Here is a 12,856-nt window from a genome sequence, read left to right as displayed (position 1 = left end):
TCTAAGCTAACTTTTCTTTTATGAACCCCCTCCAAAAATCGTTATTGGTTTCTGGCACAGCAAGCAACTGGACAGGTTTTGTGCTATTCTACCAGCAGCTGTGTGTGCTGAGTATGGACAGAAGAACAACTGGAGCAAAGCATAGGGCATTACTAAAAACTCACGAACGAGAACTCTGACAGAACTACACTGTTTATTTTACTCAAAAGGCTTAAATTCTTCACAAGAACACCAAAGCTTTCTTAACACTCCAAGGAATGAATCTTAGCCTTTTCTTCCGAAGTGCAGAGTTCAGGGAAAAAATAATTACAGATGCAGTTGCTGAGTCAATCAAAATACTGTGACAATTTTAGGAAGAAGCCTGGGGTATAGTCCGGGATTCACTTGCATACAGTATGACTGAGATGACCCTAGGTTGTTTAGCATGTAATAGTTTATTTACTGTTGTAGACTACTGAGAGCTGTCTTCAATTACCTAATTGATCTTCCTTAAGGCTCTTCTGAGGGGCATACTGAACCATAGGGGCAATGACAGCTTTAAAGCCTTGTTAATGTGAAATGTGTTTAGTACTGGAGGAAAGATGTATATAAATATGCAAGTGTCATTTAATCCAAGAAATCTTTCCCAAAGAAGGCATCGCAAAGATGAAGAAGCATTCCTACAGTATTCTCAGCTCCTAGAAGCCAGTACAGTTCGAAAAATGCAGGTTAACAGACACAATCAAAAATGCAGACTTTTGAAAAGTAATGTACGTGAACCTTTATTAGGCTACTATTTAGAAAAACTACTTTGGAAAAAACTTTTCCAAAAAAAGCTTTCTATTTTAACACGAAACCTTCATTTTGTTTGTTAGATTTTAGTGTGCAGTTATCAGTACAGTTGAACGATAAATCTGGAAGACTAACCCATTATTGTGCCTAGTGACCAACCTTACATAAATCAAATAAGCGCTACAAAAACACACCGAATTTTGTCTCCCTTGATTGACATTTGAGGATCTTTTAAACATGTACATGGCCACAACACATACAATTTACCAAAAATCTCCAGTCTCACATGCACTAAAGTACATACTTCTCATAAATGGAACAAATGTGTCAACAACCTTTTCAAAGAAAACAATTTTTAAGAGCATTCTTTAAAAGTGCAATTAATTGAACTACCAAATTTTCACACTGTAAGGGTCACGTTTAGCCTTATAACTGCAACTGCACTAAAATCACGCAATAGATTATTAATTTGATTCACACCAGAAATGGATCCTATGGCTTGGGGGAAAAAAAATCTGAGGGTAGGATGAATACATGAGTATTCTCACATAGGTAAATACATTAAACTTGAATCTCATCAGATGTATGTGTTGAATGTTCCAGGTATTTTACGTCCAATAACAAAACAATGATTAAGAAAGTCTGTTCTTAACTGTACTACAGCTTACCTGGATTCTTCCAATGGATGTTGCACAGTAAGTAGTCGAGGGTGTCGAAGCCTGGTTAGCTGTTGAACGCCTCGTTTTAAAGAATCAATAATCTGATCCTTTTCAAATTTTTGATATTTGTCTATTAGCTTCTTATCAAAGACAAAAACAGCCACTTCCTAGAAATAAGCAACAAAATTCACTCAATATATAACAAAGCCAAAAGCCAAGCCTATACGCAATTACATACACACATTTTTTGAATCAACAGTACAATCCCACCAATGCAATAAGTATTTCAAAGTATATTTATACATACATATTGTCCTTAACTTGTCCCAGTCATAATCACACAGGTTACTGTATATAACCTCGGAATATACATTTTAAGAGTCAAGGTACTACTGCTCCTTATGTTACAAACAGTAATACATAAACTATAACCACTATCTACACAGTGACAAAGCATATCCAAACTAATTTTAGCATTAAATATATCAAGTAGTGCTTTATTAAACCAGACCCTGTCTCAGTGTTCTGCTCCAAACCAGTATGATCTAAATTAAACTAGACATTCATGAAAGATAATTTATAGTTAATAATCAATTAATCTGATCAGACCATTCACATGATAAAACATTTAAGAATTTTTTAATGCTTAAACATGTGGAAAAAGAAGTCCCAGAAATGCAGTAAATGTTAAAAACACAGAAAATAGTTCTTCCAACCAACTTCTGCAAATGGAGTGGGAGAAAATGAAGAAATTTATATGAAACTTTGAAATTACAGAGGTGGATGTGAAATAAAAAATTAGACTACATCACCGTCTTGGGAGCCATTAAAGAGAAATAAATAAATTGAAGAAAAAAGGAATTAAAAAATTTACAATGAAACAGAGACTTTCTTACACTCCTACAACAGCATTATGAAAAGGTTAGAAACCAGTACAAAATAATATGAAAATACAGCTTTCAGTCCCCAAAGGAAGTCTATGCTCTTGTATTGCATATTTTATAACCATTATTCTAATTAAAATCTCACAGGAACAGTTACATTATTAATTTTAAAAAAAGACTTCTAGAAATAGGCTATATAAAAAAAGAAATTCAGTCCAATACACAAAAAATTGGGTTATATTTTTTAGCTGGTACCTGTTTCATTAAGCCGTTAGCAGGTTAACATCTATAACTAACTCAACTCGGTACACTTTTCCTGCTTCTATCCATACCAGCTCCCTGCTCCAGCTCTCAAGTGTAATGGATCAAACATTAATGTTGACACAAGGCAGGGAGGAACCAATGACAGGGGATGGAAGATATACACTATACCCATTATTTAAAAAATACACATTTTCCAGTATGAAGTGTGAACTTATTGAGCAGTACATGACCAATAACAAAATTTCAAATTAATACAGCAGTTCTGAAAGCAATTCTCTTTAATGACAAGTCAAAAGAATCAGAAAGTGAATATTTAAATCAGATAGTGTAGTACATGAGCTATGGTTTGAATATTTTATGATAGCTATAAATAAGTTCTATTGGTGCTTGCTGCAATCCTGCATCATTTGTTTGAAATTTGACAGAACTTTTACATATCCAAAATTAGCTCACATTTAACTATGTATATGAAATTGTAGTATTCTAAGTATGAAGATGATTGCTATCACATTGATTTTGTAGACTTAGTTACTGTGGAGTATCAAGAATCAAAGTAATTTGAGCTGTGTGACAACTTGCTTCCAATACCTTCATTTTCATGTAACACATCTCATACAAGAAGAAAGCATACAGCCATCTCTGCTCATGGACATAAAAATGTTAAATGTGTTCTGATATTAATAATTCAAAATATGGCATTCTGAAATTCAATTCCTTAATCAACATTGATTTTTATATGCAGAATGCCATATCAACAGTCTAATATCTTAACACCTATAAGTCACCAGACATTATTGTACAGAAGAACTAAGAGATAGCTGAGTCATGGGCCACAGAACACAGTTTCAATGCACAAAAATTACTGAAACCATACAGTATGTTTGGAAACTTTTTAAGTGTTCATGGTTTTATGCTGCGTGAACCAAATAACCCTGTCAAATTTTTACTATGAATACATTATTTCTGTTATTCCTTTTCTGTTTTACAAGAACTGATATCCAACCCCAAAAAAGAGGGCTAATGACTGTCGCTGATAGGAATTCTATTTCCTGTAACTACTTTGATGGAAACTTACTGAGAGGAAAACCTGCAAAGGTTTACATAGTTACTACTTCTTTCCCCAGAAAGCTCTAGGGGAGCTTCCACTTTGTTTTTTTCATTTCATAGGTTTGAAGGAAGAGTAGCTTCCTCCTGCAGACTACTTGTTACTTAATTCTGCAGTTGTGTCGTAATGTCAACTTCATGATATAAAAATAAATTTAACATAAAAAGACTAAAATATATTTAAAAACCCCGACTGTTCTCCACAAAGAAAGTGAAAAAGCAGAGACAAAACAACCCTTATCTTTAACGACACAAATTTTCATTCATTCTGTGATAGGAAGTATACACACCCAGCTTGACAAGCTCTTGTCCCAGCACGGTATACTGGTCATGCCTCTACCTGGGTTAGGAAGCATGGACAAGTACGTAGGGGACTAGACTGGCCACTCAAGAGATCTAAGTTTAAATCTCAGTTCTGTTCACAAACATGAGATAGTCTACCCGTTCTACCTCACCTCCCACATGTTTAAGCCAAGTGCTTTACTTCGAAGTGGGGTTAGGTAAAGCTCAGTGATGACACTGAGACAGCTGTATGTTATGATGTGTACCATGTAAGTATTTGCCAGGATGAAGACCTTCAAGAAAACACCTGTTGTTAATGCCAAGAATTCAGAACTTTTAACACGAATCACTGAAAAGATCAGTGTTTCAGTTCTGCAATGCCTTTGCCAAGGAATTAAACATCACCTGTGCAAAGAGGAGTAAGCATTGTCCACGACATGCAAGACACAGGACATGGTTTAACTGGGCTATAACAATATTAACTCATCTAGAACGCTTTTGGACACCGAACAGAAAAGTGTAAATCAGTTCTCTTTGATTGTGCTTGTGTATTTCAGGAGAATCCTGTTGACCATTGTCCCTAAGACCTGGTATTCACTAATATACCCCTTCATAAAGGTTTTTTATCCTTGTAGTTTTAATCACCAAATGCCCCAATTTCCTTTTCCCAGCTTCTTTGGGCAGTTTTCCTTTGTGCTGGGTCTGGCTGAGATGGAGTTAACTTTCTTTATAGCAGCCCATATGGTGCTGTGTTTTAGATTTGTGACTAAAACGGTGTTGATAACACACCGATGTTTTAGCTGTTGCTGAACAGTCCTTGCACAGGGTCAAGGCTTTCTCTTTTTCCTGCTCTGCCCCACAGCGAGTAGGCTGGGGGTGGGCAAGAGATTGGGATGGCACATGGCCGGGAGAGCCAACCCGAACTGGCCAAAGGGCTATTCCGTATCGTATAACATCATGCTCAGTGGTAAAAACTAGGGCAGAGGAAGAAGAAGGGGGGGGTTGGCTTCCAAGGTGGCTGTTGTTTGGAGACTAGCTTGAGCACCAGCCTGCCTGTGGGATGTGGTGGGCAATTTCCTTTGCTTTGCTTGGTTTTTTTCCCACCTTCCTTCACCTATTAAAGTGTCCAGATCTTGACCTATAAGTTTTCTTGCTTTTCTTCTTCCTATTTTTCTGCCCCCATCCTGCTGGCAGTGGGGAAGTGAGTGAGTAGCTGAGTGGGTGCTTGGTTGCTGGTCGGGGTCAACCCACCACATCCTCCAAGTCCATTTGCAATCCTGCATTCCTTATGAAACACAAACCAGTTTGAAACACACACTGACACTTTAAAATACGTGTCCTTATTTACCCACGTAAACACCTTATAAACCAAAGAGAATGCAAAAATTCCGCTCCTACCTTAGCCACTGCAACTGCTAATAAAAAAAAAAAAAAAAAAAAAGGGGGGGAAGCGGGGAAGAGAGAGAGAGAAACAATTCTCCCTAACCAGAAAAAGGCAACCAAGGCATGTCACACTTTCTCTCCTGCCCCTAAGAGGAAGGCAAGAATTCAGAAACACATCGGGTTTGTGTGTCAAAAAAGATGCAAACAAAACTAGAAAGTATTTCTAAACTGAAGACTCTAAAAGCTGTGGAAATGTAATGAGAATGGAATAGCAATACTGCTTCCTAATCATCTCATTGCATACTGAGAAAACATGTTAAAAATACCTGTAAAACATTCAAGCACTATAGTGAGGAATGCTACAGGAACTCAAATCCTTCTATTTCCAATGACATTTTGAATAGGGTGGAGTAATAGTGCCAGAGACTAAGCACAGAACAACAAGGAACAAAAAAACCAGCACAAAATATTTAATAACCATCTATCCTGTGAACTGAATGATGTAGTGCTCTCGTGGAAAAAAATTAAATGTGATCACATTAAAGACTAAGTTATGAACATAAAAGCAAAGGAAATTTCAAGGTAGCAGTCAGAGTAATTTTAGAAACTTTATGTTTGTTTTCCTTTTCACGCATTTTTTTTAATGAATAATCAAATGTAACTCAATATGCAAACACACAATGTTTTACCAAAGCCTCCCACTGTGCAAAGCAAAATAGTCTCCGAACTAAAATACTGGAAAGCATTCCAGTGTTACTCTGGTCTTTTGCCAGAAAAAGATTTTCCTCCAGCTTTTGGGGGGTTTATTTTCAGAAGCTTGCCAATGTTTTTTTATAACCCTACTTTCTCATCAGTTTGTTTCAGTCATAAGGTATACAACTATTTCAATTTTAAAATTAATTAGCCTTTAAAGTTTGAATAGTAGGAAGCTTTCATTTCAAACCTACTGTATGCGCAGCCAAAACAACAGAAAGCTGACTTACCTCCCATTAATATATTTAGTGCTACCACAATAACAGCTAAATACAACTACAGTAGTCTTGAAGAGCAAACCATTATCTCCTTAATTCTGCTAGTTTTTACAACTGAGCTGCCAACAAGAATATTAAGTGACCTTATCCTATCTATTTCTTTACGATCACACTTTCTAAGTGGAAAAAAGGACAAGTGCCATATCATGCCAGAAAAAAATATAAGTGCATAAAGACTAAGTTGACAAATCCATGATGAGCAGAAATACATACTGTAAAATTAGCAATGTTACTTCACGTATACACATATAACCAGAAACTCATAAATCTTTCAAACAAACAGCTGCAAATCAGCTATCAAATAACACCAGACAAACATATGCATACAGGTAAGTAATTTCCTCGCATTCTGTTACATTGTTATTCAGTCACCTACAAAGTAAGCAAAAAAAGACAAGGCATATTAAAAAAAAACCCAAAACGTAATCATTCAGACATCCAGGAAAACCAGCAAGGCAGGAACCAGGCGGAACTCTGAAGTGAAGAATAAAATCATGCATATCTACTGTCACCAGAGGTGGAATATTTGTAACTGTCCAGTGACTTAAAATAGGAACCAAATTAATCTGTATTTGAAATCTTAACTTCAGCTGACCAACTTCTGTAAGACTGCTGACTTCCATTTGTCCTGAGAACAAAGATTTCTGATCAGTTCTACTGCTGTAATGCTAAGCCTCCAAATTTAGCTATTTTATCTGGCTACAATGACTTAAATTATTACTTGTGGCATTGTAAAGTGACAACACCACGGGCAATTAAGCGCTTACATCCTGCTTGTCTGATTACAATACACATTTACTGTAATAAAGCTGAGTGCTTGTAGCTTCAAATTAGATATACACACTTGCAATACAGCAAATATGTGCATCACTTCACAAAAATGACTGCTACTGCTTGGAAAATGGCAGCCAGCCACTTCCATATTGCCCAGCTAACATTCAAAAGGTACATGCAAAAGAAATCAAAAATGTTAAAGAACAGATATATTGCAATACAACACAACATAAACTGTTTGTATTGCTGCGTAGTTTTATTTTGCAATGGCAAACTGAATGTTGACATGGTGTTACCTAACTGGTAATATTAATAATGGATGGTAATTGCATGTCAAATCACCAGCCATCTGAAATTCCCTGCAGTACAACTGCTGCTGTATTTTTAATGATTAATGATAGCATACAAATGTACAGATGTTACATCAGGGTTTACAGAGATACTGTAGGATCACATGTGGTAACACCTGAACAAATACTCTGCAAAATCTGTGGTTAGAACACCCATTCAAAGCCTGAAAAACATGATCGACAGGAAACAAATTACATATACGCTGTCAATTAGGCAGTGAAAGAAACTTGCTACAACTCTCCAGACCTTAAAGCTATACCTGCTACAGGTCAAATGCTTACTGGGCACAGAGATTGTATAAAACCTATCAAAACTACCATACTTTCAATGTTACCACTTCTTTGTATAGTTGCATAAGACCAAAAAAAAAACCAGCTGGTACATTGGGTAAATTCAGGAAATACTAGATGTATAGAATTCTGCAACAGCTAGACAGATGCTTGAGAATATGGCAAAAGAACCTGCTTAACGTTTTTCAGATCCTGTCACAATCAGATCACACATTCTCCACAGATTCTTTATTCTGCATAGTACATTTCTTCTCTATTTGCTACAGTTTATTTTCCCACCATCTAACAGATTGTATATACGCTTTCCAAAGTTATTCCTTTGCGTCCATTTCTTTTTGGTACATCTGTAGGAAGCTGATTCATTTTGTAAGTGACTTCATATCACTTCAGCATCAAGTTTAACTGAAGGCCATAACTTAGTAACACTTCTATTTACTCATTGAATATTCTATTTCCTCTCCAGGACTGAAAAAAGACTTTTCACATTTCTCCAGTACAATAAAACAATTTTCTATAATAACAGTTCTTAAACTCTGTTTCTGGCAAACCTTCTTCCAAAGTCACAATCCCACTTGCATTTACACATGTGACTTCAAGTGAGTCAGAAGTTTATAAACTAGCGCTCTAAACCTACTACTTTAAAGAAACTAGAAGGGAACAATATCTGAAAGCAGCACAGGGAAGGCACAACTCACTTCCTCCACAACCTCCTCCTCTATCCCATGCCTTCCTGTTACTGATTCTCATGACTTAACATTTCTAACCCCTCAATTTCTGCATGGCAGCTATAGTCTCTTTTGTGAGAACAAACAATGGCATACTTCACGATTATCTTAAACTGTAAAAAGCCAGTAGTGTTGCCAAAAAAGCTGCAAGGTAAAACAAATAAGGGAACCAATCCATGTTAAAACAAACTACTTCCTTCTTGTCAGATCACTTTTAACTCAGATTAATTCTTGATCTTGGTCTCGAATTGTATGGTATGAATGCAGAACTACTTCTTCCTCTAGCAGTGAAGGCTTAAAGCAATTATCACCTGTGTGGCTGAGAACATTATATTTAAATAATGTTGAGCACTTAATTTCATTTTACTCACAGTACTACCCTTAGCATTAGTCTGCCCAGTTTGATTTTGTTTTTAAATGCCACTTAGTAACTGCTATCTATCAGTCTGTTATCTAATGCTTATAAGCGTAGGTCTTTACTTGACAACCCACCTGTTTTGTTGATTTTTTAGTTCCATTAAATATCTTCCAAGCAAGACCATTACCACCACTGGCGATATGTCGGCCAACATCAAATTCCCTGGTAACAGGATTTCCCATGACTGCGCTGGTGACATCAGCCGTTACCTTTGTAACGGTACTCTTCAATTTATTCAGCATGGACTCCATTGTCTCAACTGTGCACCAATGTCTACAAAGACAAGAAAAAAAAACCAGCTTCACAGTCCTCTCACAATTTCTGTTAACACAGAAACATGTTGAAAACGATAACATCTAACCAAGGATCCAATAGCATACAGGAGTAACCGACAGAAAGAATACTGAAATATAACTTCCAGGGCTTTGCAGTTACACATATTCACACTGCACAAATGTATCTGCATGCCTTGGGATTATATGTCATTGCTTCTACTCCGCCTCAAAAACTTCCGAATCTCTTGATCATTCTTCATTAGATCTAACAAAGCAATTAAGGACTGAGAAAATAAACCGTTTCTTGAAAACAGGTAATTGAATAATGCAAAGAATCTATAAATTGCTCCCATGAAGGGAAAGGTTCACACCTTGTGTATCAGTATCACTTAATAAAGAGAACCAAATCTGAAGGAAACCAGGCTCCTTTCATTCTATTGCTCACGGAACTACACATTTTCTGAAGGGAAGGATTGCTTAAGATCCCAGACCAGCAAAAGAATAGATGTGTATTATACAGAGAAGACAAGTAAAAATGTGTTCTTTCCTACACTATGCTTGTCAAAATACAAGCTCAAATTTCAGTATTTTACGCATCAGATTGCTGACTGATGCCCTTCAGTACTCTTCCACTGTGAAATGCAGAAATACACTAATGCTGTGGCTCCATAGATATTTCTCCAATTTCCATGTCAGCTGAGTGACACAACTTTGCGCTACTAAATGAAGAACCAGACTAGGAATTTTAAGAAAATACATTATAAAAACGAAAGGTATCCAGCTGCACAGATCTCGACCTTGCAAATACTTAACTTTAAAATCAGAAATAGTAGTTATGGCCTCAACGGGACTACTCAGGAACAGAACCAGATATGACTGCAAGCATGTTCAGGGTGGAGCTGGTCTTAATTATAGGGACTGTGAGTTTAGATATGAGAAGCTGAGTCTGAATACAATGAGATAATCTTAAGAATAATTATGTCCTCGCTTGGTAAGTACTAAGTGTTTTGTTGAGCTGGAAATAAATTACGGAAACATAGAATTCCTTTATTAAGTAATTTTATTACAGTATGTGACATTTTATTACAATATATTAATTTTACTTTATGAACTGTGCTGTGGAAAAATGCATGCAATTCCTAACTGTGCAGCCCAAGACCAAACAGCTATCAGACATTGGCTAATAGCCCTGTATAAAGGAACTTTTCATTAACCTGATAAACAGGTAGAAACAAGGATCATGGAGTATTCTAAATAGGAACTATAGGTATTTCCAGCTCTCAGAGATTTTATTCTGCAGCTATTTCATGGGGCAAACTCTATATGCTAAAGGACTATAAAAATCAATCCTAATGAGTTTAGGATAACCACAAATCTAATTTATTTGGTTTTAAATCCTGTGCTTTTTGCATTGTTTCATTCACTCCCAGCCAGCAAACCTTCTCTAGTATCAATGCAATACAATCCCGTGTTAGGAGTTCTCAAAACTGAAGAGACGCTTTGCAAAATTAATTGCAGAGATATTATGAAGAAAAATGCACATGCATGCATGTTCAAATTCCTTTGTATAAATCTGAAACGGAGCTTCTCTACACAGGTGGTAGAAAAATGGTGCAATATTGATTAAACCAGAAGTGCCCTCTGCTGTGGGTGACAGACTAACTGCAGTGAGAAGCCTGGAAAAGCCACTAGGTGAGAATGTTAACAGCATTCCAGTGTCTGAAGGGTTAGGATTTAAAAATCAAGCCTGGCAGGCCCTGTCCAACCTGTTCCTCTCCAGCCTGACAGTATGCAAACTACTGTTTAATTTAGCTACTGAGTAAGGAGTACTGAGAAACTTCTCAATAAGCAGCTTGGGTTTTACGTTTATGTTCATCTAACACTGTAAATTTGTAGAAATCCTCATATCAACATTTGGACTATAATCTAAAATAGTTTATTTTTGCTTTATAAAAACAATTTCTGTCACCAACTTTAGTAAAAACTCAGTATATGTCAACAGGAACAACATACCTAGAAAATCCATCAAAAAAAAAAAAATCTATTTTGGGTAATATCTATAACATCACAAATCATGACAATTTAATCATATCTGAAATATACAACTTTGGTTCTCAACTGTATGAAAACTGTTTTGTTCAGTTCTTTTAAGACTGAACTACTATTTATAGAAAAATTAACAACCATGGCACAATAAAGTCAGTCATTCACTCACAATGAAAACTTTCATTTCAAGTTGAAAGGTAATAAACGAGAAAAGTACAAGACCTTAAGAGTAACAGTGTTCAGACAAGCAACACAGGACATGCAGTAAATAAACGTTTCAGAACTTTGATTTCTTCCTGTTTGAATTTCATGGGCAATATTAATGCTACTGATACTAAGTCCATGAAACATAGAACTAATCCTAAAAAGAAATCCGGATGCAAAATGTGTTGTTTTCATGAATTCCCCTCACAACTGATAGCGGTCTTTATGCTGATGTACATCAGCAGCAACATGTCTGCACGATGATGACCCAATCACTTGGCAAGGTAGTAAGCAACAGCCAACACAGCAATAAAAAATGAGGCAAAATGTTTGAAATGTTGAGATAAAGATAAATTCAAACCAAAGACTCCTCACCACTCCTCAGTTCTCACTCACGCAAGACAACTGCATGATCTAAAAGTATTAATTTATCCTTGATCTAATCCATAGCTTCATCTGACGTATGGATACGGGTGCACGCCGCGCAGCAGTGCGTCATACGCTCTGCCAGTATTTTGACCTGTAACAAGCTGGGATTCCCCTTTGGGAACGAAAGCAGCAGGCAAGCGCATGGGTACTTCATGCCACCCAACCCAAACTTCCATCCTATCCCTCTGACCCAAACAACGATGAATTCGTAGAAGAAACAGGTGCTAGAACAACCGAGTCTCACCAAACAAAAGGGGAAAAAAACCCCAAAACCCCAAGCGACCCCGAAACGTTTCTCAGGCACAACCAACCTTTTGCACTTTAGTTACAAAACCAAACGGGAGGATCGAAGGCAACGCTGCGCCGCGCGCGGCGTAGCTGCCCTCAGAGCGAGACACCTTCCACCGCTTTCATTCGTCGTTTCGGCACCGAGCTGCAACCGAAACCCCACCAAAACCTCACAGAACGGGGTCCCTGCGCGGGGATCTGTGGGTCACCCGCTGCCAGGCGAAGCCTAACCTATACGCTGCACAACCCCCTGCCTTGTCTCTCGCGGGCCAGCCCTCCCGGGCAAAGTATTTACTGCTATTTCCAGCCACCGCTCCGCCGAGAGCCCCCCTCCACCTCCCTCCCGCTGCCCCCCAGGGCCCGGTGACCGTCCTCGCCGCTGGCCGGGGCAACCCGGCGGTCAGCCGGCCCGGGTCGGCCGCGGTCAGAGGTGACCGGCGGCGAGCGGCCTTTACCGGCAGCCGATCCGTCATCCGCCGGCCTCGGGCAGCTCGGCGGTCCACCCCTCACGCCACGATCGCGCTTCCAACCCCCTCAGCGCCGGGCTATCCCGGTTCCCTCCCCGGCCCCTGCGGTGCCACTAGGCCACGGGCAGCCGGGCTCCTGCCCCGGCGCGGGACACGACGCAGGCCTCTTTTACCTCAGCCAGCGGAAACCTGCCGGCGCGGCGCCCGCCCG

At 38.3% G+C, this 12,856-nt stretch overlaps 1 protein-coding gene across 2 annotated transcripts in view; it reads right to left on the bottom strand.

The window, feature by feature from the left end:
* Positions 1-12,850, bottom strand: part of SCYL2 (SCY1-like 2 (S. cerevisiae)) — a 34,558-nt gene extending 21,708 nt beyond the window's left edge. Inside the window, exons 1-3 of one of the 2 annotated variants that reach the window (XM_010561927.1) lie at positions 12,819-12,850; positions 9,011-9,209; positions 1,440-1,597 (exon numbers count right to left, since the gene is read on the bottom strand). In XM_010561927.1, the coding sequence (XP_010560229.1) occupies positions 1,440-1,597; positions 9,011-9,187 (335 nt within the window). In that variant the 5' untranslated portion in view covers positions 9,188-9,209; positions 12,819-12,850. Of the gene's footprint in view, positions 1-1,424; positions 1,598-9,010; positions 9,214-12,818 lie in introns of those variants that run through there. The other variant, XM_010561928.1, reaches the window with a different exon arrangement.
* Between the last annotated feature and the right edge of the window lie 6 nt (positions 12,851-12,856).

This window comes from Haliaeetus leucocephalus, unplaced genomic scaffold (assembly GCF_000737465.1).
Source record: "Haliaeetus leucocephalus isolate CR32 unplaced genomic scaffold, Haliaeetus_leucocephalus-4.0 Scaffold151, whole genome shotgun sequence".
In the NCBI taxonomy this organism is placed as follows: domain Eukaryota; kingdom Metazoa; phylum Chordata; class Aves; order Accipitriformes; family Accipitridae; genus Haliaeetus; species Haliaeetus leucocephalus.
The sequence above is the reverse complement of the archived record's forward strand: the minus strand, read 5'-3'. Positions and strand labels throughout refer to the sequence as shown.